Below are 23,432 nucleotides of genomic sequence, written 5' to 3'. Positions count from 1 at the left end.
GGCGCTGCCCACGCCCTCCCCGCGCCTCACCCCACGCCTCGCCCCGCCAGCTCACGCTTGCCTCGCCCCTCCACAGGGCCTGGCAGTCCACGGGGCTCGTCCCCGCCACGGAGGCAGTGGTGGCGGCCCTGGCTGGACCATGCCACAGGTACTACCTCCTTGGGCCCACTGTGCCCGGGCCCCTCCTCTCTCAGCTGCTGTGCGCCCACCTGTGGCCGTGCACCCCGGCCTTTCTCCGTGTGCCCTGTCAGCCGGCCCTCCGGCCCCACCCCGCCACACAGTAGTAACGGGCTGGGCCTCGGTTCAGCCGGGTCCCCACGCAGGCTTTGTGCTCCCCTGTCGCTCAGAGTCTCACGAGTCTGAGTGTTCATGCTGACGCCTGCCCTTGTGTTCTTCCTGTCCCGTCTGCGTCCCGTCACTGCTCTGGCCTGGCCCCAGCCTCCAGCTCCCGTGGCTGTCCCCCGGGATGGTGGGAGGCCGAGGGAACCCATGCTGGGTGCCACGGCCCGGCGCATTCCTGGACCCGTCTGAAACTAAAGAGGACTTGAGTCTTGGGGCGGGGGGTGTGGAGCCCGAGCCCCTGTCGGGGAGGACAGTTCTCAGCCCCACCTGCCTGCAGTTATCCACTCGGGGGACTACTTCCTGTTCGAGTCTGACAGTGAGGAGGAGGAGGAGACCCCACCCGAGGACCCCAGGCCTTCGGCACAGAGCGCTTTCCAGGTGAGGTGGGAGGGTCGCCTGCCTGCCTGCCTTCCCCTGTCCGTGGGGCGCGGGGGGAGGAGAGACCCTCTCTAGCCAGCCTGCCCAGATCTGTTCAGACCTCCAGAGCCCACAGGTCACAGGCACACGCAGGCCGTGGGGCGCACAGGTCACAGGCGGCGGCTCCGTGGGCCTCCGTCCACGGTCTCCTGACGTCGCCGCTGAGCGTCCAGGACTTGAGAAGGGTTGTGCCTGTTTGCTGGAAAACGGTGGGGTCCCTCGCCTACCCCTGGGTCCTCAGTTTGCAGGAAGTGGCCCTGGCACCGAATGCCAGCCACGTGCCCTGCCCCCACGGCACAGCCCCACGGGACCCGCTTCCCACCCACCCTGAAGCAGGGAGCTAGCCGAAGGCCCCCAGCCCGGCCTGGTCCCAAGCTCCCCGGGAGCTCCGAGGTGGGCTGAGCGGGAGGCGGGGTGCTGACCCCGAGGGCCCGGCCCACAGCTGGCGTACCAGGCATGGGTGACCAACGCGCAGACGGTGCTGAGGAGGCAGCGGGAGGAGCAGGCGAGGCAGGAGCAGGCAGGGCAGCCGCCCGCGGGTGAGCCTGGGGCGCGCGGGGCGGGCGCCGGGTGCCACGGGGCCGCAAGGCGCTGACCAGCACACACCCCTGTGCCCAGGAGGCGGCCCGGGCGCGGAGGCGGAGCCGGCGGAGGGCCCAGACCAAGAGGCGGCTGGTGCGTGCGTGCGCCCGGAGACCGGGGGGGCGGGGGGCCTCCCACCGGCAGCCTCTGCAGCGCCCCTCTCCCCTGCCCCCGCCGCAGGCCACAGCCACGTGATGCAGCGGGTGCTGAGCGCCGTGCGGTTTCTGTGGCTGCTGGGGCAGGCGCTGGTGGACGGGCTGACGGACTGGCTGCACACCTTCACGCGGCACCACCGCGCCATGAGTGACGTGCTGCGCGCCGAGCGCTACCTGTACACGCAGGCGCTGCTCAGGGTGAGCGCGCGCGCCCACACCCCCGAGCCCCGGGCCGGCCCCTCGCGGGGGAACTGCCGCCCTGAGCCTCTCGCTGCCCCGCAGGGCCAAGAGGTACACCGGGGCCTGCTGGACCAGCTGTATGCCAGGGGCGCGGAGGCCGCACCCCCAGACTCCGCGGGGGCCCGAGACGCACCCGGCGCGGCGGCAAGGTGGGTGTGGGCTGGCGGGGCTCGGGAGGCGGCCGGGACCGGGCAGAGCCGCCCCGCTGTGGGCGCACGGACCAGGAGGCGTGCGGCCTGCCGGCCCCAGAGCCCGGGCAGAGCAGAGGGCGGGCTGCCTCTCTGTGACCGCCCTCGCCTCCCGTAGTGGGCCGGGGTCCCAGGAGCCACTGAGCGCCGCCGCGGAGGCCACCGGCGGCCCCCTGAGCACGGGGTGCAACGCCCGCAGCAGCGGCGAGGACGTGCCCGCCGAGCCCGGGGCTTCCCTGCACGGCTCCCGGGAGCTTCCCACCGGTGCTTCCACCCGGACCCGCACCGCCAGCGAGCTGCTCCTCAACAGGTCGGTGCCCAGGGCGGCCGCTGGTGGGGGGCTGGGGGGGTGGCGGGCATGGGGGGCGGCGGGCCTTGGTGCGAGCGGGCCTGGGCACGGCTTCCCGCAGGCACCTGCACATCCAGGAGCTGGAGGAGGCCCAGCAGTTCGAAGCGAGGCAGGGCCGGGCGCTGCGGCTGCTGCAGGCCGCCTACCAGTGCGTGGCCGCCCACTCGGAGCTGGTCTGCTATTTCGTCATCATCCTCAACCACATGGTCACCGCCTCGGCCACCTCCCTGGTGCTGCCCGTGCTCGTCTTCCTGTGGGCCATGCTGTCCATCCCGAGGCCCAGCAAGCGCTTCTGGATGACGGCCATCGTCTTCACCGAGGTGGGCCGCGGCCCGGGGGGGCGGGGGAGAGGGAGTTCTGGCCGTGCCATGCTGAGCCTCCTCCCCTGCAGGTGACCGTGGTCACCAAGTACCTGTTCCAGTTTGGCTTCTTCCCCTGGAACACCCACGCGGTGCTCCGGCGCTACGAGAACAAGCCGTACTTCCCGCCACGGATCCTGGGCCTGGAGAAGGCCGACGGCTACGTCAAGTACGACCTAGTACAGCTCATGGCCCTGTTCTTCCACCGCTCCCAGCTGCTGGTGCGTCGCCGGGGACGGCAGGCGGGCACCTCCCGGCACACACCCCACCTGCCGGGAGGCAAGCTGGATGTTGCGGGTCCCGGGGTACGGCCACGCCAGCCTCCTCACCTCTCTCTGCCCCCACCCCCCTGCAGTGCTACGGCCTCTGGGACCATGAAGGGGACCAACTCTCCAAGGACCACGACCGCGGCACTGGGAAGAAGGGGGTTGAGGAGGAGCCGACGTCACCAGGACCCCAGGGAGAACCAGGGGTGGCTGGGGCCCTCACCCAGTACCACATGCAGGCGGAAGCAGGGGATGGGCCCCCAGAGCCTCCCGTGGAGCCCAAGCCCCGAGACCCAAAGCCGATCAGCCTGCGTTTCAGGAAGAGGAGAAGGGAGAGCACAGAGCCTGTGGAGCCCGCAGCCGTTGGTACGACGGCCCTGTCCCTCCACGGCCACTGTGGCCCAACGGGTTCCCACCTGGAGCCACGGCCCCCCGCCGCGTTCCCGGCCTGCCCCATGTGGCAGGTGACGCGGCCCCGGCTGGCCCACTGCCAGCGACCTGGGGACGCCTCTGTTCATCCCAGCCTGCTGGTCCATAAAGTGGGGTGATCCAGCCCCCTGGGGGGTGGTCTCGGGGTGGTCGGGAGTCGGAGCCGGGCCCGGCGTCCCCGGGGCTCCCGTCAGCAGTGGCTGCTCCCACAGAAGGCGTGGCGGCGGCCCCGGGGAGCGAGAGGTGGAGTCGCCCCCGGGAAAGGGCGAGAGCCCTGGGGCTCCGACTGCAGAGCTGTTGCCTGGCCCTGTGAGTGACCGTGGCCGCCCCCAGGCCAGGGCGGGTGGGAGGGCGCAGCTGGGGGCGCCGGCGCACTGAGCCCACCGCCGCCTGCAGGGCCCAGAGCGTGTACCGGCCCCTGCACTGCTTTTTCCACGACATCCTGCACACCCGGTACCGCGCGGCCACCGACGTCTACGCCCTCATGTTCCTGGCCGACGTCGTTGACTTCATCATCATCATCTTTGGCTTCTGGGCCTTTGGGGTGAGCACACAGCCTGACACCCGCCACCCCCCTCCCCCCCGCCACCCCCTGACCTCTGCTCTCCCGGCACAGAAACACTCGGCAGCCACAGACATCACGTCCTCACTGTCAGACGACCAGGTGCCCGAGGCCTTCCTGGTCATGCTGCTCATCCAGTTCAGCACCATGGTCATCGACCGCGCCCTCTACCTCCGCAAGACCGTGCTGGGCAAGCTGGCCTTCCAGGTGGTCCTGGTGCTGGCCATCCACCTCTGGATGTTCCTCATTCTGCCCGCGGTCACCGAGAGGTGGGTGTCCGGCCGGGCCGGCGCTGGGCCCAGAGACCTTGGGGCTCCGGCCTCGGGCAGGGCGCCCTGACCTGGCCTTCCCGCCCCTGCAGGATGTTCAGCCAGAACGCGGTGGCCCAGCTGTGGTACTTCGTCAAGTGCGTCTACTTCGCCCTGTCCGCCTACCAGATCCGCTGTGGCTACCCCACCCGCATCCTGGGCAACTTCCTCACCAAGAAGTACAACCACCTCAACCTCTTCCTCTTCCAGGGGTGAGTGTGGGCGGGCGCGGGGCGCCGGGAGCGGGGCGGTCTCCCGCGGGCTGTCCTGATGGTGCCCACCCCCGGCAGTTTCCGGCTCGTGCCGTTCCTGGTGGAGCTGCGGGCCGTGATGGACTGGGTGTGGACGGACACCACGCTGTCCCTCTCCAGCTGGATGTGTGTGGAGGACATCTACGCCAACATCTTCATCATCAAGTGCAGCCGAGAGACCGAGAAGGTGCCCGGGCCTAAGGCGGGTAGTGAGGGACACTGGTCACTCCCCATCTGGGGCAGACGGGCCACATGACAACCAGGTGGTGCTGGTGGTCCCCCCCACCCCTCACCTGGGGGCTGCCAACCCACGACCACATGAGGCCAGAGGTGCCTCTTATAGGGGATGGTGAAGTTGACCCTGTTGGGAACAGGCAGCTGACCGAGGTCTGAGCAAATACCCAGAAGAGGCCTGGCCTCTGGTCTTGGGCACGAGGGCTGGGAGATGGGGTGGGCACCAAGCATCAGCCGAGGTCCCGTTAGCAGCTTTACTGGGGGACGGTGGGCGCAGAACCTGCCCCATCCACCTGTACAACTCAGCGACGCATAGCACGGTCACAGAGCTGTGCCACTGTCCCTTCGGGTCTAAACCCGGCTTAGCGCTCCAGCAAGAACCCCTCGCTGCAGGGATTTGCCCGTTCCAGAAGGTTCGTGCACATGCGGTCACGTGCCCCGTAGCCCGGGTCCGGCTTCTTTCGTTCTAGGGGGTTCAAAGCGCCGTCCGCGTGGCCTGGGTCAGGACTTGGGGTTTTCATGGCCGAGCAGCTTCTCATCACGTGACTGAGCCACCTTTCTTACGCCACGGTTCCAAACTGTGAAGGAGGCTGGGCTTCTGTTCTGTTGATCGCAGCGAGTGTTGCTGTGGATGCCTCAGCCCCTCGGCCGCCCCGCTCCCACCCCCTGCGGCGTGGGGGCTGCCGGTCTCCCCACGTCCTCGCCAGCACTTGTGACTGAGAGGTGACCGCCTCAGTGCAGTCTTGGTTCTGGTGGCCCCGATGGCTCGTGACGGTGACACTCTTCTCCCGTGCCTGTCGGTCGTCTGCTTTGCCCCTTGCGTCCCTGGGTTGCCTGTCGTCTTATCGTTGACTTACAAGAACTTCTGTTCTGGACACTATAGCCCCTCTCAGGCAGGATTTGCCCCGAAGCCTCCCGTTCTGCGGGCTCTCCCTCCACGGTCTCTCTCCCTCCCCTGAAACACAGAAGTCTTTCTCTGACGTCCAGTTTTCTGCTGGTGCTCGTGCGACGTCCGAGAATCTCTCACCAGATCCTGAGGAATGAAACTTTGCCCCTGGGAGTTTTACTGACCATCCCATCTCTCTGGCGTGTCGGTGTCCGTTTGTCCCAGCACAACCGTTGACGAGCCTATCCTTTCCTCGCTCGGCGCGAGGGTCTGTTTCTGGGTTCTTGGCTGTGCTTGGCCTGTGTCTGTGCACGCAGAGGCCACACTAACTGCCGTTCCAGGCTGTGGCCGCGTGAGGACGGCCCCCGGAGCAGCAGGGGGCGGGGGTCCGGGACGGGGCGGTGGGCGGGCAGAGCTGAGGCCCTGACCCACACCCCGCCCCCCAGAAATACCCGCAGCCCAAGGGGCAGAAGAAGAAGAAGGTGGTCAAGTACGGCATGGGCGGGCTCATCATCCTGTTCCTCGTGGCCATCATCTGGTTCCCTCTGCTCTTTATGTCCCTGGTGCGCTCCGTGGTCGGTGTCGTCAACCAGCCTATCGACGTCACTGTCACCCTCAAGCTGGGTGGCTACGAGGTGAGCCACCGGTCTGTCCCAGCCGGGGAGCAGGACGGTGGGCCAGCCCCACGTCACTCGTCTTTAGAGTTCCACGCGGCGCTGGCAGCCAGGGGCCGAGGGGCTCCCTGCAGCGTCACGCCGTCCCCCCACCGCAGCCCTTGTTCACCATGAGCGCGCAACAGCCGTCCATCGTGCCCTTCACGCAACAGGCCTACGAGGAGCTGTCCAGACACTTCGACCCGAACCCGGTGAGTGGGCCCCGGGCTGCACCTGCGGGGGCGGGGCGCGGGGTGGAGGGGGCCGCCGCTCGCTCAAGTGCCGCCCCGGGCCCAGCTGGCCATGCAGTTCATCAGCCAGTACAGCCCCGAGGACATCGTCACGGCGCAGATCGAGGGCAGCTCCGGGGCGCTGTGGCGCATCAGCCCGCCCAGCCGGGCCCAGATGAAGCGGGAGCTGTACAACGGCACCGCCGACATCACCCTGCGCTTCACCTGGAACTTCCAGAGGTGCGGCCCAGGCTGGGGCAGGACCCGGGTGGGGTGTGGCCCGCGGTGGGTCACGCTGTGTCCTGGCCCGTAGGGACCTGGCCAAGGGCGGCACCGTGGAGTACACCAACGAGAAGCACACCCTGGACCTGGCTGCCAATAGCAGCGAGCGGAGGCAGCTGGCCAGCCTGCTGGAGGGCACCTCGGACCAGTCGGTGTGAGTGGGGGAGAGCGCTGGGGGGGCGGGGCCTGCCGGAGGGCAGCTGGGACCAGTGGGTGTGAGTGGGGGAGGGGGCACGGGGGGGGGGGGCTGGGCCTGACTCCCCCCCGCCTTCTCCCCGCAGGGTCATCCCCAATCTCTTCCCCAAGTACATCCGTGCTCCCAACGGGCCCGAGGCCAACCCCGTGAAGCAGCTGCAGCCCAGTGAGTGTGTGACAGCGAGTGCATGCGAGTGGGGGGTTGGCGCCACCCCGGGCAAGGGTGGGGGCCCTGACGGACCCTGGCTCTGCCCCAGACGAGGAGGCCGACTACCTCGGAGTGCGCATCCAGCTGCGGAGGGAGCGCGTGGGCTCGGGCGCCGCCGGCTTCCTGGAGTGGTGGGTCATCGAGCTGCAGGACTGCCAGGCCGAGTGCAACCTGCTCCCCATGGTCATCTTCAGCGACAAGGTCAGCCCGCCCAGCCTCGGCTTCCTGGCCGGCTACGGGTGAGTGTGCTGCGCGCGAAGGCGGGCGGGCCGCGGCTGCAGCCTCCGCGGCCCGGGACTCACCCCGCCCGCCCCCGCCCGGCAGGATCATGGGGCTCTACGTGTCCATCGTGCTGGTCATCGGCAAGTTCGTGCGTGGCTTCTTCAGCGAGATCTCCCACTCCATCATGTTTGAGGAGCTGCCCTGCGTGGACCGCATCCTCAAGCTCTGCCAGGACATCTTCCTGGTGCGGGAGACGCGCGAGCTGGAGCTGGAGGAGGAGCTCTACGCCAAGCTCATCTTCCTGTACCGCTCGCCCGAGACCATGATCAAGTGGACCCGCGAGAAGGAGTAGGAGCCGGGGCCCCGCACCCAGGCAGGAAGGAGCCGCCCGGCACACCGCCGGGCCCCGATGCTGCTGCCGGAACGAAGGAAGGAAGGAAGCTGTGGCCCCTCCCCCGCCCGGCTCAGGGCACCTCCTGGTCCCCGAGGGCCCCACGCGGCCGGCACGCTGGGCTGGGGCGTCCAGCCTTCCCCTCCCCACGAGTACTGTAGGGTTTTCTAATTAAAAGTATTTTTATTTATGCGATCCGCGCCCCCGGCTCTTGGTGGCCCCAGGCTCAGCTCTCGCCGGTGTGCGTCTCCTCAGCGCCGTTCTCCACCAGATACTCCTGGATCTCCTGCGAGGCCCTGGGGGAAGCCACATGCTGGGAACCTGCCGCCAGGTGCAGAGGCCCAGAAGGACCCCCCCCCCCCCCCCCCCCCAACACACACACACACACACACACACACACCCAAAGGGGGCTCCCCCAGCTGTGTGGCTAGCCGGTACCTTTGGCTGCGGAGCTGGGCCTCAGCCAAGATGTAGGGTGGCAGGAGGTCCATGGAGGGCTGCGACAGAGAGCACCATCGTGGGTGAGGGGCCGTGAGGCACAGAGCCCCGGGGGTGGACCTCTCCTGTCACCACCCGTGGGCGGGAACCACTCACCACATCCTTCATGTTCGCACGGCAGCCATAGCACAGCCGCTCGATGACGCGGGCTCGGGAGTCCTCCCTGCGGGAGCAGAGCTGGACATGACCACCTAGGTTGGGCCCTGGAAGTGTCACCCCCCCGCCCCGGACAGCTGCGTGGGGCCGGCCGTGGGGGCAGGACGGGGCGGGCCTTACCTCCCGCAGGGCCCAGCCCCCTGGCAGCGGTCCTGGGTGCCGCCCACCTCTGTGGGTGCTCCAGCCCATGGGGTGGGGGGCTGCGTCTGGGAGAAACCGGAGGTCTGGGCCCCGAAAGCCGTGGCGCTATCTGCAGGCGGAGAAAAGCTGAGGATCCTCTGGGGACCCGACCCCTCCTCCCACTTGCCGGGGCCCCTCCCCCTCCACACAGACCAGCAGCGTCGACGTCCAGCGTGCACATACAGAGCAGGCAGCGGGGGCCGGCGGCACAGCCGTCGCGGGGGGCCTTGACCAGCTTCTCACTCGTCCTGAGGGTGTGGCAGACAGGGCGCAAGGCACGGTCAGGCTGGGGCTCCGCTCCCACAACCCGACCCCGGCACGGGTGTTCGTGCACACGCGCGCGCACACACCTGTACACGGTGCTGACGGTAGACGGGAACTGGGCTTGCAGCCGGAGCAGGAAGCCCTCCATCAGGCGGTGGACGCTGGCCTTTTCGGGGGCCTAAGGGGAATCAGATGAGGGCCGCAGGAGTGGCGCCCCAGGCCGGGCCGAGGGGCCACAGCTTCACGCTGGCGGCCCCCACGAGCACCACGTCAGGGCTGGAGTCGGCCGGAGCACCCGCTTCTGAAGCGTCCCGGTTGCTGAACAGTGGCTCTCACAGATCGTGCCGTCAGATTTCTCCAAGATCCGTCCTGCCCGTCCTATACCTGGCGAGCCCTTCCCAGAGACGCAGGCACCTGGGGGCCAGCCACCCACCGCCCCCCGGCACACCCCCTCTTCCTGGAGGACAGCAGCCCGCCTCTGCACTGCGGGGGAGTGCCCTGCGTCTGCTCCCAGAATGCCGGGCACGCCGCTGTTAACAGTGAGGTCTGAGAGCCGGTGTGGACGCGGCTCAGGTCACCCAGGGGTGCCGGCGACCTCTGACCCCATGCCGAAGGGCGGGGGCCAGCCCAGGTCCTGCAGCTCACCTTGGTATCGATGGCGGGGGTGAAGACGGAGGGCACAGCAAACAGGCGGTTGTAGAAAGCGACCTCCTTCAGCGTGTGGTCGCGCATGGGCCGCACCACCACCACGTCACCGTGACGCTCATCTGAGAAGCCCTGCGGGGGGCGGGAGCACGTCCCTCACCAGCCCCACCAGACGGGCTCGCGGTCCCTCCCTCCCTGCTCCGCGAGGGAGACCCCGGTGCTGGCTCTCGATACTACTTCCAAGTGACAGGGGCCAACAGGGTCCCTGAAAGGCCTGCACCCGCGTACCGTGTCCCAGGCGAGAAAGGCCCCTCTGCCCAGCGCCAGGCTGGTCATGAGCTTGATGGCCAAGCGGGTACAGCTGTCTCCTGTCATCACCTTGGAGTAGCCATGGGTCCGGGCCACATGCAGGATCAGGTGCGTCCTGGAGAGCACAGGGTCTCAGGGTCCAGGTGAAGCCAGGCCAAGACCCCGGGAGGGCGGGGGGGCTTACCGCAGGGTGTGCAGAAACTCTTCTTTGGCCGTCAGCGTCTTCACGGAGTCGAACAGTCGGGACAGAGCCTCGGTCTGGGCGGCTGGCGGTGGCCCCGCCGGGTCCTGGGACTCCTGGGTGCCAGGCGGGCTCAGCCGCTCCTCTCCCTGGGCGGGGCTGGGGCTGCCCCCTGACCTCTCGGTCCCTAGCGTGTGCTGCTGCTGGAGGAAACTATCCACAGCCACCTTGTAGGTCCCCACGGCCCCCACAGGCTCCTGGGCAGAGCAGCGCAGCACCGACGGCGACAGACCAAACACCTTCCGGGGCAGGGGGACAGCGTAAGGCCCAGCCCACCTCTGCGTGCCGCGACTCAACAGGCCCCTCGCGTACACCCCAGGAGCCCACCCTCCAGGGGCGTTTATCAGACACAGGCCCGCCCACCTCCTCCAAGGCGACAATGTGCCACGGGAAGCCGAGGGTCTGCAGGATCAGCTTCACTTCAGCCACAGTTTTTGCTCTGTCCTCCGGGCTCTGCCCACAAGCCGCTCCCTCTGAAAAACGGCAGGCGGGAAGGAGCCACGGCTACAGGAGAGCCGGAGACGGGACAGGGCCAATGCCGTGTGAGACATCCTACACGGCTTTTCTGCAGGAACAACAGCTAACCTGTTCTCCTGGGGGAGCATTTTCAGAGCGGGCAGTGGGTTCACGGTCATGGCACAGGGAGGTGTGGGGAGGGGAGGCATGACTGACCACAGTGCCAGAGATCCACCTGGGAGCCTATCTCAAGGGAACAAGGCGGGGGGCAGGTTAGCTACTGGGCCCTGGGGAAGCGAACTCGCCCATCCCTCTCGGGGCCCCTCCGTCTCACTTGGGGCCCTTCTGGCCTGACTCTGATAAAGCTGATGTGGTAAGACAACAACCGTGCCTTTCTTGCCGGACACGCGTGCTGTCTCCAAAAACTGCCCCCAGCAGGGCCTTGCTAAGGTCAAAGCACCCGCTGTCTGAGTGGGGCTCATCCTGAGCAGCGGGGTAGGGGTGAGGGTGGCCACACGCACCATCCACGTAGATGACCCCCGGCACGAAACGCAGTCTTTTGGCAGAATCTCGACTCAGGCCCTGGAGAGAAAAGGAACAGGAGCTCAGCCCCCCAGCCAGAAAACACAGGACAGTTTCCCGGCACAGACCATTCTCTACCTCGACTGAGGGCCCCTGGGAAGCGGTGCTGACCCCCACCTGGGGTGGACAGGCCATTCAGAGGAGGTGCTGTCAGGCTCCACAGGGAGGCCACGTGGGTCAAGGTGGCCTGCCTGCGTATCTCACTGCCCCTGCACGACCTGCTCCTCATGAGTCAGTCCCTCCCTCCTGGCTACGTCCCGAGAAGTGGCCTACCCAAGCACCTCTGGCCACCAAGAGTGCGACGGAACAGCAGAAAATCCAGGCACTACCAGTCAGAGGGAAGGGGGCCACCAGGTGCCAGACAAAAGGCCAGGTTCAGTGGGCCGTGACGCGAGAGCGGAGCACCGACCAGACGCACCACGCCGGGGGCCCCAGGACAGACCGCCCCCATGGCCTCAGCCCCTCTAATCTGCACCTCTCAAGGGGAACACACAGGGTCTGTGTGTCCCAGGCCCGGGTCAAGACCCCCGAGGCGGCCAGCATTCTGCGCAGGCCGCCGACTGCCTGGAGCCCAGCTCTGCACCCAGAGCACCTTCCTCACTCTGGCTCCCCACCTGACTTAGCCACCTGGGGACCCCGCTGCTCACTCGGGTCTCTCCTTAAACTTCTCAAGGAGGCTGCCCATCCCCCGCCAGGCCGGACCCCTTTTGGGTTCCCCAAGGCACCTGCTCCTATGTCACAGTCTCATCCTCCACCCAGGACCGGGGGGAAGCCCATGACCTGAGAACACCCCGAGCGATGCTCCACCGTGCCGCGACACCGTTCTGGTGATAATGACTCTACACGGTCAGCAAAGTACTAAACTGAGGCAGAGCTGGATCACTCCAGACGCAGCCCCAGCACGTGCACCTCTTGTACACACATCGAGGAACCCTCCGGTTGTCCCGGCTGCTGGCGGGCTGCTCCCACAAGCTCCAGGCAAGAGCCCCTCGGGGCAGGGCCCCCGACCCTGGAGCTTAGCTGGGTAGCAGCAAGGCCCCTGGAAGATGCTGGAGGGATGTACCTCAAGGACCTGCCAGACCATGGAGCTGGATGAAGGCCCCCCAGACCAAGCCAGGAGCACCTAAGGGAGAAGGAACGTCGCTGGAGGGCACCGGATCTCCAACAGGAGCGTGTCCACCGTCCCCCCCAACACCCGTGCTCGACGGTGGGAAGGGACACGGGGATTGACAGCCAGGGCCCAGGGGGGCTGGGCTTTCCAACTGGGGACCCCACAGAGGAGTCACCCCACACGCTACCTTCTCTCCTGGAAAGATGAGCCGATTCTTCCCCAGCACGGCTCTGAACTTGTGGACGTAAAACGCCCTGAAGCAGTCCCTGCAACACAAACAAGCAGCAGCTGTGGTGGCGCTGCCCGCGCGGCCCACCTCCTCGCCCGACGGGGAGGCGGCCCGAGACTCTGCCTGGCGTTCCCCGGCTTTGACCGGAAGCATCGTGACCAAGGCTCTGCCCAGAAACTGCCACGGGAAGCCAAGCTTACGGGGTTCTCGCCAGCTGGGTCTGCCCCGCGATCAGCCCCACACTGCAAGGGAGGCCTCCCTTGGTCCCCAGCAACCCTTACTCGTGTGAACTGATGCCTGAGGGGCTCGCAGCCCCGGTGCCACCCGCACCCCCAAACGCTCAGGAGGGCCCGGCTGGCAGAACAGATGGACACAGGAAAGTGCAGGGCAAGGCCAGCCCGACCCTCCCCTAAGCAGAGTTGAAGGTCCCTTCCGGGACCCCCACGGGGAGAAGTACTATCCCTCTGGGTGAAGGGGGAGCCCTGAACAGGCTGTGGGGTGGGGGCGTCCCAAAGCTCCACACTGGCCCAATGAGCTGATCCCATCTGGACCAGAAATGCCTGGGAAGCTCGTGCCGAACGCACAGTCCTGGCGTCTTCTTCAAACCTACAGAATCAAAGCATTCAGAACCACAGGCCTTGGGAATGTGTGTTCATGATAAACCTTCCAGCTGGTTCTCATGTTCACTAGGTCAGAAGTGCTCAGCCTTGGCCACAGGTTAGAATCACTCAGGCCAAATACAGCAGAATGTGCCAGAGTGAGGCCCAGGCACCTGCATTTGAAAGCTCCCTGGCAAGCCCAGCAGGGAGTCAGGGTCAAAGACAGCACCCTGAAAAGAGGGAGCAAGGTGGCTCCCACACCTGGGGCTGCACCCCTAAATCTACTTTCTTTTTCCCATTAAGACACATCAGTGTCTACAGCAATCCCCACCCCCACCGCTGAACAGACACCACAAGGAGGGGTTGACCCCGGGTCCTTTGTAACTCAACTCAGTGTTTAATAAAATGTCGGGACCCTAGGTGACCAGCCACGGGCAGTGACTCCCAAGAAAGTCAGGTGTGGCAGACTCCTGAAACCAACAGACGCTTGACTCACTCCCCACTTCACCGGGCACAAAGAGAACCCTGTCGCTGCCCACAGGCAGGGGGCGCTCTCAGCCCAGAAGGAGCTGCTGTGACCTCTTCTCTGTTTAGAACAATCATCACTTCTTAATATTTTTTCTTTTAAGAATTTATTTGAGAGAGAGGGACAGAACAAGCAGGGGAGGGGCAGAGAGAGAGGGGGACGGAGGGTCTAAAGCAGGCTCTGTGCTGACAGCACAGAGCCCGATGTGAGGCTCAAACTCACAAACCGTGAGATCATGACCTGAGCTGAAGTTGAATGCTTAACCGACAGCCACCCAGGTGCCCTGGAACAATCGTCACTTTTTGACGTTCTAAGTGATTAAAGCTTGCCGTCTTTGCTTAAAATGTATATTCTAGTGGCACACACCAAGTCCACTGGGTTCCCAAAAGATGGCTGGGGATGAGAAAGTTTTAGGGAAAAAAAGAAACAAAAAGCTCAGTCCCTTCAGTTTCCCTTTTGGAACATTCTGGAAAGTAGAGTCTAAGACTCTTGGAGACTAATTTTAAAAACATGAGCTGGTCACTCATTCAACAAAGGCTCATCTCCCACCCAAAGCACGAAACGTCCGCAGCAATTAACGCAGATAAACCAGGAGCCTGGTCCTGCCCTCATGGAGCTGTGAACCCAGGGGAAGCGAACAGGTGTTGGAGGAGCTCTGATTCACTGCTGACAAGTCAGGGGCCACAAGACGGCTTCAGAGAAAACAGAGCATGTTCATAACAAGGTCCTCTGGGAATCAGCCTCCTCTGCTCCACTCCAAAGTCCCGTCCCCCCCCCCCCCACCTCAGAGCTTGAAGAAAGCTGCAAACCTCCCTCCATCCCACACAAGTAAAGTAAGTGTCCCTCAGAGCAGCTGGCCAAGATCCCAGGATGCTCTAATCTGCCCCGAGATGCTCATCCTGCCTATAACTCACCTCATCTTCACTGCCAACGGCCCCCTTAAGAGCCATCAGATACCTTCCTGCCACTGAATCCAGAGCTGGATAATGGGAGAATTATGGGGTGCCCATGCAGAAAACCAATACCCCCACCCCCACTCACCAGAGTCACCGGGAGCGACGTTAGAAATACAAGTGATTACATGCTCTTTAAAGCAAAGAGATCAAGACACAGAGATGGGGGCAAGCCTGGCTGCCGAGTCACCCCGTGTCTGCCTCCCACCCACCTCCACGCCTCACCTGCAGAAGGCGTCTCCGGCTCGGATCACCACAACGGGTACCCCTTCCTTGCACTTCACACACTTCAGCTCACGGCTTGGGAGGCTTGGGGGAAGAAGGAGGCAAGAACACAGGTTGCAGACCTCCCTCCGGGCAGACTCTGAGGAGGCGGCGGCCCGTTTCTCACCCCAACCTGGCGTATTTGGAGTTCTTGGGGCCAGCTGTACACACACCTGCCAAGGCTTGTGCCTTACCCTAACTACCAGTATGAAAAAAGACGACGGCCGTGGGGGGTATCTTAGTCGCCAAAGCCAGCTCAGGAAAGCACATAAAGGCCCCCTGTCAATCTCGCCAAGGCAGGCATGACACACCACCACTTGCCCCGTGTGGATCTGGAGGGGAGAAGTGGAACCAGTGCGTGGAAGCGACAGGGAGGCCGACTTCCTCTTCGACTACGGAAAGTTCGGTCAGCGCTGGAGCCGTCCGCACTGGCGGCCAGAATTACAAGTGCCAGTGGCAGAGGGAGCCCCCTCCTGGGGTGTTCACCGCCGTCTACACGGGCACTCCCCGGGTGCCGCCGAACGAGGTGCAGCCCCCGCTTGGGACGCCAGGGCTTCCGGGCCCCCGGCCGTCTCCTGGCTTCCCGGAGCGCAGCTCCCCGGGCAGACGGCGCCGGGAAAAGAGAGGGGCCGGTGCGGACGCCCGGCTCTCACCCAGGCCGCGGCGGCGGCGGTCCCTCGGGCGCCGGGTCCCCGTAGTCCTCGCCAACCTGGCACATGGCGGCGCTGGGTCCCACCGTAGTAAGCGGCGGCGACGAGGAGACGCGTCCTGATGACGTCACCAGGACGCCGTCCGGACTGCGCTCGGCCGGCTGGGGGCGGTGCGCGCGCTGACGGCGCCAGCACCGCGGCGCCGCGGTCGAGACGAGCGGGCCTGGGGCGGGGCGCTGCCCTGATGACGTCAGCGCGGCGCCGTCGCGGCAGTGACGCTCCGAGCTGGCCGGGCCGGGCCGGAACAGGGGCAGCGGCGGCGGCGGCGGGCCTGGCCCCGGGATGGCGATGTTCCGCAGCCTGGTGGCTTCGGCTCAGCAGCGGCAGCCGCCGGGCGGGCCGGCCGGCGGTGACAGCGGCCTGGAGGCGCAGTACAGCTGCCCGATCTGCCTGGAGGTGTACCACCGGCCTGTGGCCATCGGCAGCTGCGGCCACACGTGAGTGCGCCGGCCTCCGGGAGGACGCGGGGCCGGGACGCCGCTGCGGGGAGGGGATCCGCGCCCTCCCCGGAAGGGGCCCGAGGCCCGCGGCCGCCGGGCGCAGCCCGGGAGCCAGGCGCGCGGAGGGCTCGGGCGGGGGCGCGGGGCTCCCTGCGCAGCGCCGTCCGGGTTCGCCCCGGCCCAGCCTCCTGCTCTCCAGTCCCGGGCGACCCGACCACCCAGTCGGCGCACTGGGCGACCTGCAGCCCTGCCCGGTCCCGGGGCCCCTGGGGTCTGCTGACGGCTTGCGCGGACCTATCTGGGTCCTCGGAGGACGGCGGGCGACCTCTGCGCCAGTCGCCTTCGATCCGGTCCACCGGAGACCGGGGTGGGCATTTGTAAATAAATGTCTTGTGGTTTCTGTTACCAACTCCTTTTCGGACCCGCTGTCTGCTTGTCTTGACTGCAGAGGACAGGACTCCCCTAAAGTTAGGAGAGGGGCTTGTTTGGACTCCTGTGATGTTTTCTTTTGTTTTGATGGAGAACTTGAGTCTTAACCGTCATTGAGCAGCCAGGCCGTCCTGGGCGACCAGGGTTTCCGATTGCACCAGGGCCTACAGTGGGCTCCTGCAGGGTGTTTCAGCAACAGAAACCTGAGGATGTGGCTCTCCTCCCAGCTGAGAGCTGCGCTCAAGTCTTCTCGGAGCTGCCAGCCTTGTTGGAAGGGAGCCGAGATCAGGGTCTACTCTGCGACTCTCTCCTGGCTGAATAGAACAGCTCTTGAGTGAAATTAGCAGGGCGGGGAGCGGGTCCGGATGGCTTGGTTGGCAGCACGCGGGGCTATGGAGGAGTTGGGGCTTTCACCCCGGGGGGCGGGGGGGCTGGGCGGACGTGCACCCGCCTCGTAGGTTCCCCTGGAGCACTTTGTAACCAATGGTAGCCAACTTGGGAGGCTGCTGACACGAAGACGGAGCTGGAACTGTGGGGCACGTGTGTGCCTGCTCATCACCCGGGGACAGCGTCAGGATCCAGAAAGCCTTCACAATCCACCCCCTCCTCAGGCAGCATGGGCACCTGCCCACACCAGGACAGCACGGCCAACTTGCGGAGAAGGGCACCGGGCCTTACTTTCTCATGCCACTTGTGACATTTTGTCGGAGGCAGCCTCTGGACAGGACTCCTTTCTTGTAAGCACTGGTGGGTGTTTTAAGATGTGTTCTGCATTTTTTTAGTCCATGATTGAGAGAACGGTAAGGCTTCTCCTAGGACCAGCTTTAGAAAGCCTCTCCTGTTCTTTGGGTTTCATCCCCCTGGCACCAGCACTTACCCAGCCCTGAGCCACAGCATTCCAGTCTCCTGGTGGGCACAAATCTGTGTTCTCTCTCTTTTTGTCTAAGTAAGTCTTTTCTTAAAATGTGGTCTTTAGAATTCAGCCCTATACAGGATTGCTGCGGAAGCATCATCTCCTATAACCCCCTCCCCGACCCATGTTCTTCTTGGCAGAATCTGAGCTCTCTCTCCTATGTCTAAGGTGGTCCCGCCAGAGCCCCTGCTACAGTTTCTTTGTAAAAGACTTCCTCCCTAGCTCTCCCTGCTGGCTTGTTTTCTTGGCTGTTCTGTCTCTGACTTTTCTTCAGCTGCTTCTCTGGTGTCGTAGAGGCACGTGTGCAAATAAGCCCAGGTTCAAAGGCTCACGCTTCACCTTAAAAAAGATCTGCTGGTCTGGTTATCTCTTCCGCACAGCTACCTAACTGTAAACAGTTTGCCTCCGCAAAACAGGTTCTGATGGTGAGAGTGGCCGTGTGTGGGCAGCACTAGACAGAAGAGGAGAGGGCACGGTGGGGGGCTCTCGGTCATGAGGCCCTCAGTGAGGCCTGTGGCAGAGCTCCCAAGAAGTCCCCAGGAGCCCCAGAGGGAGCTGGTTATTTCTCTTGCCCCGGGGACATCCTGGGCAGTAAGTCACATCTGGAACCAGAAGCCACATGGCTGTTTATTACCCTCTGGTGCCGTCCCCTGACAGCCTGTATCTGTTTGGGTAGCTCAGCCCCGGGCTCCCTCTGGCCGCCTTTCATTCTCTTACCAGCGCTGTCCGTCGGTCCTTCCACCTCAGTGTCCTCACCAGCAGCCCATGCGCACAGGTCTTAGAAAAAGCAAAACACTGGACACGGGGTGGACACAGGGAATGGACAGGGTGGACACAGGGAATGATAGAGTTGAGTACTCTGTGTGCCATGGCCTCTTGGGGTAGGTGCTGTCATTCTTTCTTTGGTACAAGAGACCGCGTTCCCAAGTGTCACGGCAAAGCCAGAGTTTGTGCCCAGGCGGTCAGGCCCGGGCTGGCCTCTTAGCCACGCCCCCTCCCCCAACCAGTGCTCTTACAGCAGTGACCTTAGAGACCCTGGGGACCGCTGGGCCTTACAGCCCCCTGCCCATCGGCACCCAGACCAGCGAGCAGGCTTCTCTGGGCAGAGTCCCAGAGTCCCTGCCTGGCTGTCAGCGAGCCTGTGCTTACCTGGGTCTGCACGTGGGGACCACGACGTGAGCCATCGACACCATCCGAAAAGGCTGTGGAAGCTGGGCTCTGCCGCTCAGGACAGCTCCGGGTGCCTGAGGGCCCGGCCTGCTTGCCTTCTTGGGCCCCTGAGACACTGGCCTATCCTGGCACACCAGCGCGTGCGGGAGGCTGGGGCGGGAGTGACACATCGCAGGTGCCGCTGGAGCCCATGTGCCGGCCGTGTGGCTTCTCCAGTTGGGCCCGCGGGTCTGGCGTGGGAGAGCAGACCCCTCGGCTGGCTCTGTCTGCGGACAAGCCCCTTGGCACCGGCCCCTTGGGCACGTGCGGGCAGAACCTCCTTGGAAGAGGCGGGCACTGCCTGTCGCCGCTCAGCACACCACAGTCAGTGTGGACACCTGGCCGCGGGCCGATCACAGAGAGCGGCCGGGTTCAGGCGGGGTCCACGTGCCTTCTCAAGACACCCGAGCTTCCCCGCCTCCTCCCGCTGGCACAGAGGTGCCCTTCACGCAGCCTGTGCATCTCTCGTCAGAGTCGTGGCCCTCAGGCCTGCCCTGGACCCCGCCTTCCACTGACGACGTGGTCATGGCTCGTCCCGAGTGCCCCCCTGGCCTTGCCTTCTGTGCGTGTTTCACAGCTGTGTTGACATTCGGTCTCATGTGCACAGTTCAGGGCTGCCTGGAGTGTGCGGTGTCGAGCAGTCCTCCCCCGTCAGCCCTCGACCCCTGCTGTCTCCCCAGGAAGAAGCCTCACCCCTGTTAGCAACCAGACCCTGGCGCCCCCGCCCCAGAAACCACCAGTCTACATTCTGCCTACGGGTGACGGGTGGGTCTGTTCTGGACTTTTCACGCAAACGGAATCATACACCACACGTCCCGAGCGTGGTGATTCCGAGGCTCACCCCGGGGCGGCGTCCTCCAGTCCTTCGCTCGTCCTGGGTTCCTTCACCTTCACACGTCTGTGTGTCCGTCACCCACGGACAACATGGCTTGTTTCCACCTCGTGGCTCTCGTGGCGATGCTGCCGTGGCCCCCACTGGGATGGGAGCTGGGCTCTCCTCCAGTGACTGGGTGAAGAGGGCGTCCTCCCTCGGCCATTAGGCTGAGCAGACCCTTGAGGCGGCGAGAGCGCCAGCTCTGGGCGGGTGGGCGCCTCGTTACACGCCTGCCAGGGGTGCCTGGGGAGCGCGCACCGGTTGAGGTAAGGGACGGGCGGGTGCTGTGGGGAAAAGGCTGCTGGGAATTTTCTTGGCCTCAGGCCGGGCCGGGCCTTCTCACGTACAGTGTGAGTGCAGATGCTGATGAGCTGGGGTGGGAGGTGGGGGGCGCCCCAGATGCCAGCGTGTGGGAGGACGGCCCAGCCCTGGGCAGCAGGAGTCCTCAGCTGCCTTTTCCTGGGAAGGAGGTGGGAGAATGCCGACCGCTTAGCTCGGCGGAGTGATCTGTACCCAGGGGAGCCCTCTCATCCCGTGTCCCTCCCACCCCACCTGCAGGGTGCACACAGGTGAGAGGACAGCTGGCCTCACCCTGATGCCCTGCAGAGTTTCTCGTGGGTGTGGGCCTGGCCCCTTCTCGGGGCTGAGCGCTCACTCCCCTGGGGCTGTGGCGGCTCTGTGTCAGCATCTGCACATTCTGGTTCGGCATCACGGCTAAGCCGTCCCCACGGCGCTTCCTAAGAAGCTGGACCGATGTGGTCCTGCGATCGAGTTCCTTCTTGCTGCCCCCCTGGCTGTCTTCCAGCCCGGCGTTCCCACTGCCTGGCTTTCCTCCCGCCTGAGTGACAGGCGGCACTGAGGGGGTGGGGGGACAGGGCTTGCTGCCGTGACTCAAGCACGTTTGTGTCCCCTGGCTGTCCTCGTGATGTGGCATCTCCAGGACAGTGCCAGGAGCTGAGGGCTGCAAAGAGCCTCGGGTGCCTGAGTGCGTGCCCAGGGCCGTGAGGATCCCTGCTCAGCAGTCAAGAGCCTAAGCAAGGCCCCTCTGTCGCCACGCTCAGGCACCGTCCCACGGCTGGTGACACTCAACCTGGACAGCTTTGGCCCTGCCTCGTCCAATGAGTCTTGGCCCTTGGAGCCCTGCGGTTTCCTCTCCCAGAACTTTTCATGATCTCACTCTTGAGAATTCTGTGGGTGGAGTGTCTCCAGGGCCCTCTGCGCTGCCCCCGCGTCCCCAGAGCAGCCGAGGCGCTGTCACCACATGGCCGTGAGATGGGCAGGCTGAGCTCTCCCACCGCGGCTGGGGCTTTTGCTGGGCCCGGTGCCGCGGGGCCAGCACGGGTCCTGGGGAGCCACGGCCACTGCTGCACCGGCATCCTGGGTATGGCGGCGGGCCCCAGAAGCCCACAGCTGGGAGGGGACCTGGGCTCATTTTTTAGCCAGAGGGCAGCCGTCGGGTCAGTAGGATTTAGGAACAGAAGTGACCGTCGCCAGAAACGCGCCGCTGATGGCAGAGGGGAGCTGCCCTGCGCGCTGAGGCCGGTGTCCCCTGCCGCTGCAGGTTCTGCGGGGAGTGCCTCCAGCCGTGCCTGCAGGTCCCGTCCCCACTGTGCCCGCTGTGCCGCCTGCCGTTCGACCCCAAGAAGGTGGACAAGGCTGCCCACGTGGAGAAGCAGCTCTCATCCTACAAGGCGCCCTGCAGGGGCTGCAACAAGAAGGTACCCCCCTCCCGACCCCCCAGGGCCTTCCCGGGGCGGGGCGGTGGCGGTTGCGGGCTCGGGTTCCACTCTCCCACAGAGAGGAACCGGGCTGGACTGCTCCGCCCCTCCCCCACAGCACCACTCCCGGCCGGCTGGCCACATCCCCACACCTCTCTCCCCACCCCCTGCTGCCTGGCCCCGGGTCTTCTGTGGTCGTGTGGCTGATTTGGGGAAGTGCAGGCCGGGGGGGGCGGGCCCCAGGCCTAAAGGAAGGGAGCATCTCCAGTACTGAACGCCCCAGCCCTGGGGGGCACTCGGTGGCCTTTGTCACCCACCCTGGCCTGCCTTTCCAGCGGCCCAACCTCAGGAACGGGTTTTGACTTTAATCTCAGCTCGGCAGGTTGTACCAACTTATCACAACAAAAAGCGGCCCCGGGTTGCTTTGTTCTAAAGGTCAGGGTCTGGGCACCCTGGGTTCTGCAGTGAGGCTCCTTGGCCTCTTCCCTGGCAGGTAGGCCTTCCCCCCCCCCCCCCGCTACGAGAGAGAGCAGGCAGGGCCCTCCCATCGTTTCCAGTGTGCAGCGGCCCTGCCCTTCGCCCCCGTGTTCTCAAATGTGTCCACGCACGCAGGCCACGGTGGCGGCCCGAGCAGAGCTGGGAGCCAGGCTGCCGTTGGAGGCCCTTCTCCTGTTACCCTGGACAGCTGGGTGGGATGTTGGCCCAGGGGTGGGTGCTCACACCCTCCTCGCTGCTCCCTCGGTCCTGTGAGCGAGCTTTCCATTTGTGAAACCTTTCCTCCCGGCCCTTGGGCATTGACAAGGGGTCACGATTGGTGGCTTTTACCGGTGCCGTGCTTATTCCTTTTCTGCGGTCATTCGCTCGATCCCCGCCGAGGCCCCTTTTCCCTGCCCTGAGCCGGGTGTCCCCCATTGGCCAGAGTGTGTGACCCGGGCCTGGCTGAGGAGATTGTGCTGTGGCTGGGTTCGGTGCAGTCTGGTAAGGAGTTCTATCACGTTTGTCTGTAAGAGAACGCTGTTCGTCAGTTTCCATTATGAGGGCTATTTTCCCCAAATAAATGCTCTTCCGGTTTCCTCAAGGACTGCCCCTGCCCCTCTGCAGCCCCCAAGGGATCCCAGCTGAGGTGTGTTCCTGACTGGTGGCTGGTGGCCGGATGGCTTGAAGCCGTGAGCGCCTGCTGGGGGGGGGTGTCCTGAGTCTGTGTCTCTTCTCCAGCAGAGACACCAGGCCCCTAAATGAAGCCTCTCGCTGCTTACGCAGCACTGCTGGGCCACGAGCATCGGGGGCAGGGACTGGCCTGCTTGCTCACTGTCCTCCCAGCCTCTGGAGCCTGACCCCGACCCTCTCCTCTGCCTCCCTCTTCCTAGGTGACGCTGGCCAAGATGAGGGTGCACGTTTCCTCCTGCATGAAGGTCCAGGAGCAAATGGCCACCTGCCCCAAATTCGTCCCCGTGGTGCCCACATCCCAGCCCATCCCCAGGTCAGCACCCTGCTCCCAAGTGCTCAGAGCCCCTGGCCCTTGTGGGGGCAGCTCCCGGCCCGTGTTGCTGTCCCTTGAGGAGGCAGAAGAGGCTGTTGTGTCCCCTCTGTGGAGGGGCCACGCGGGCTCACAAATCACCTCCCAGCAGGTGAATGCCATCCCCAGAAAGGCCAGGGTTGGACAGATGCCCTCCCAGGGGCATAGCCACATTGAGCGAAGGGAGGGGACCCAGAGTCTGGGGAGGGGGGGGGCCGGGTGAGGTGCCCAGGGGTGGGCAGGGCCCAGGAGGGCAGTGGGAGTGGCCCCCACTCACCTCCCCGCACCGCCCCAGCGCCGTCCCCAACAGGTCCACCTTCACTTGCCCCTACTGTGGCGCCCGAAACCTGGACCAGCAGGAGCTGCTGAAGCACTGTGTGGACAACCATCGCAGCGACCCCAACCGCGTGGTGGGTGGAACCCCGCCCCCCCCCGGGACCCGGGGAGGGGGCTGCTCCCGCCCGAGCGCTGCCTCAGCAGGGCCCTCTGTTCCAGGTGTGCCCCATCTGCTCGGCCATGCCCTGGGGGGACCCCAGCTACAAGAGCGCCAACTTCCTGCAGCACCTGCTACACCGGCACAAGTTCTCCTACGACACCTTTGTGGTAGGTGCCCAGCCCCGCTCTTGGCCCCTGCCCGCGGCCCCGCCCCATTCCAACCCAGCCCCGCCCCTGGCCCCTGCCCGCGGCCCCGCCCCATTCCAACCCAGCCCCGCCCCTGGCCCCTGCCCGCGGCCCCGCCCCATTCCAACCCAGCCCCGCCCCTGGCCCCTGCCCGCGGCCCCGCCCCATTCCAACCCAGCCCCGCCCCTGGCCCCTGCCCGCGGCCCCGCCCCATTCCAACCCAGCCCCGCCCCTGGCCCC

At 65.4% G+C, this 23,432-nt stretch overlaps 3 protein-coding genes across 5 annotated transcripts in view; 2 read left to right on the top strand and 1 right to left on the bottom strand.

Annotated features, from left to right (window-relative positions):
- PIEZO1 (piezo type mechanosensitive ion channel component 1) overlaps window positions 1–7,944 on the top strand; it is a 54,430-nt gene extending 46,486 nt beyond the window's left edge. The window contains 22 exon segments of the mRNA XM_049622744.1: window positions 77–148; window positions 620–720; window positions 1,202–1,298; window positions 1,378–1,434; window positions 1,522–1,694; window positions 1,779–1,885; window positions 2,043–2,234; window positions 2,335–2,593; window positions 2,665–2,853; window positions 2,988–3,264; window positions 3,540–3,636; window positions 3,724–3,871; window positions 3,944–4,158; window positions 4,251–4,409; window positions 4,488–4,635; window positions 6,015–6,203; window positions 6,341–6,433; window positions 6,519–6,691; window positions 6,765–6,887; window positions 7,015–7,094; window positions 7,186–7,375; window positions 7,461–7,944. Coding sequence (XP_049478701.1) covers window positions 77–148; window positions 620–720; window positions 1,202–1,298; window positions 1,378–1,434; window positions 1,522–1,694; window positions 1,779–1,885; window positions 2,043–2,234; window positions 2,335–2,593; window positions 2,665–2,853; window positions 2,988–3,264; window positions 3,540–3,636; window positions 3,724–3,871; window positions 3,944–4,158; window positions 4,251–4,409; window positions 4,488–4,635; window positions 6,015–6,203; window positions 6,341–6,433; window positions 6,519–6,691; window positions 6,765–6,887; window positions 7,015–7,094; window positions 7,186–7,375; window positions 7,461–7,710 — 3,389 coding nt within the window. The 3' untranslated portion in view covers window positions 7,711–7,944.
- Window positions 7,931–15,554, bottom strand: CTU2 (cytosolic thiouridylase subunit 2). The gene is made up of 15 exons (XM_049622748.1): window positions 15,416–15,554; window positions 14,724–14,807; window positions 12,379–12,457; window positions 12,144–12,203; window positions 11,020–11,080; window positions 10,406–10,515; window positions 9,986–10,281; window positions 9,781–9,916; window positions 9,493–9,624; window positions 8,934–9,025; window positions 8,737–8,831; window positions 8,524–8,653; window positions 8,344–8,410; window positions 8,188–8,246; window positions 7,931–8,045 (listed from the first exon to the last, which is right to left on the bottom strand). Exons 1-15 carry the CDS (start codon window positions 15,478–15,480, stop codon window positions 7,976–7,978), a joined length of 1,536 nt encoding a protein of 511 aa, XP_049478705.1. The 5' UTR covers window positions 15,481–15,554; the 3' UTR covers window positions 7,931–7,975.
- A 71-nt stretch (window positions 15,555–15,625) lies between these two features.
- Window positions 15,626–23,432, top strand: part of RNF166 (ring finger protein 166) — a 10,085-nt gene continuing 2,278 nt past the window's right edge. Inside the window, exons 1-6 of one of the 3 annotated variants that reach the window (XM_049622750.1) lie at window positions 15,626–15,909; window positions 16,953–17,078; window positions 20,899–21,055; window positions 22,423–22,535; window positions 22,867–22,981; window positions 23,067–23,174. In XM_049622750.1, coding sequence (XP_049478707.1) covers window positions 15,755–15,909; window positions 16,953–17,078; window positions 20,899–21,055; window positions 22,423–22,535; window positions 22,867–22,981; window positions 23,067–23,174 — 774 coding nt within the window. In that variant the 5' untranslated portion in view covers window positions 15,626–15,754. Of the gene's footprint in view, window positions 15,910–16,952; window positions 17,079–20,618; window positions 20,719–20,898; window positions 21,056–22,422; window positions 22,536–22,866; window positions 22,982–23,066; window positions 23,175–23,432 lie in introns of those variants that run through there. The other 2 variants (XM_049622751.1, XM_049622752.1) reach the window with 2 other exon arrangements.

This window comes from Panthera uncia (assembly GCF_023721935.1).
Source record: "Panthera uncia isolate 11264 chromosome E2 unlocalized genomic scaffold, Puncia_PCG_1.0 HiC_scaffold_20, whole genome shotgun sequence".
Classification (NCBI taxonomy): domain Eukaryota; kingdom Metazoa; phylum Chordata; class Mammalia; order Carnivora; family Felidae; genus Panthera; species Panthera uncia.
This window is presented reverse-complemented; position numbering and strand designations above follow the sequence as displayed.

Bases quoted from the DNA above. Each gene is read 5' to 3' on its own strand.
- CTU2 (XM_049622748.1), bottom strand. From the start codon at position 15,480: ATGTGCCAGGTTGGCGAGGACTACGGGGACCCGGCGCCCGAGGGACCG. The intron at 12,458-14,723 runs GTGAGGCGTGGA...TTTGTGTTGCAG, and splicing joins GCCGGAGACGCCTTCTGCAG to GGACTGCTTCAGGGCGTTTT. The intron at 10,282-10,405 runs GTGGGCGGGCCT...CTGCCCCGGAAG, and splicing joins ACATTGTCGCCTTGGAGGAG to GTGTTTGGTCTGTCGCCGTC.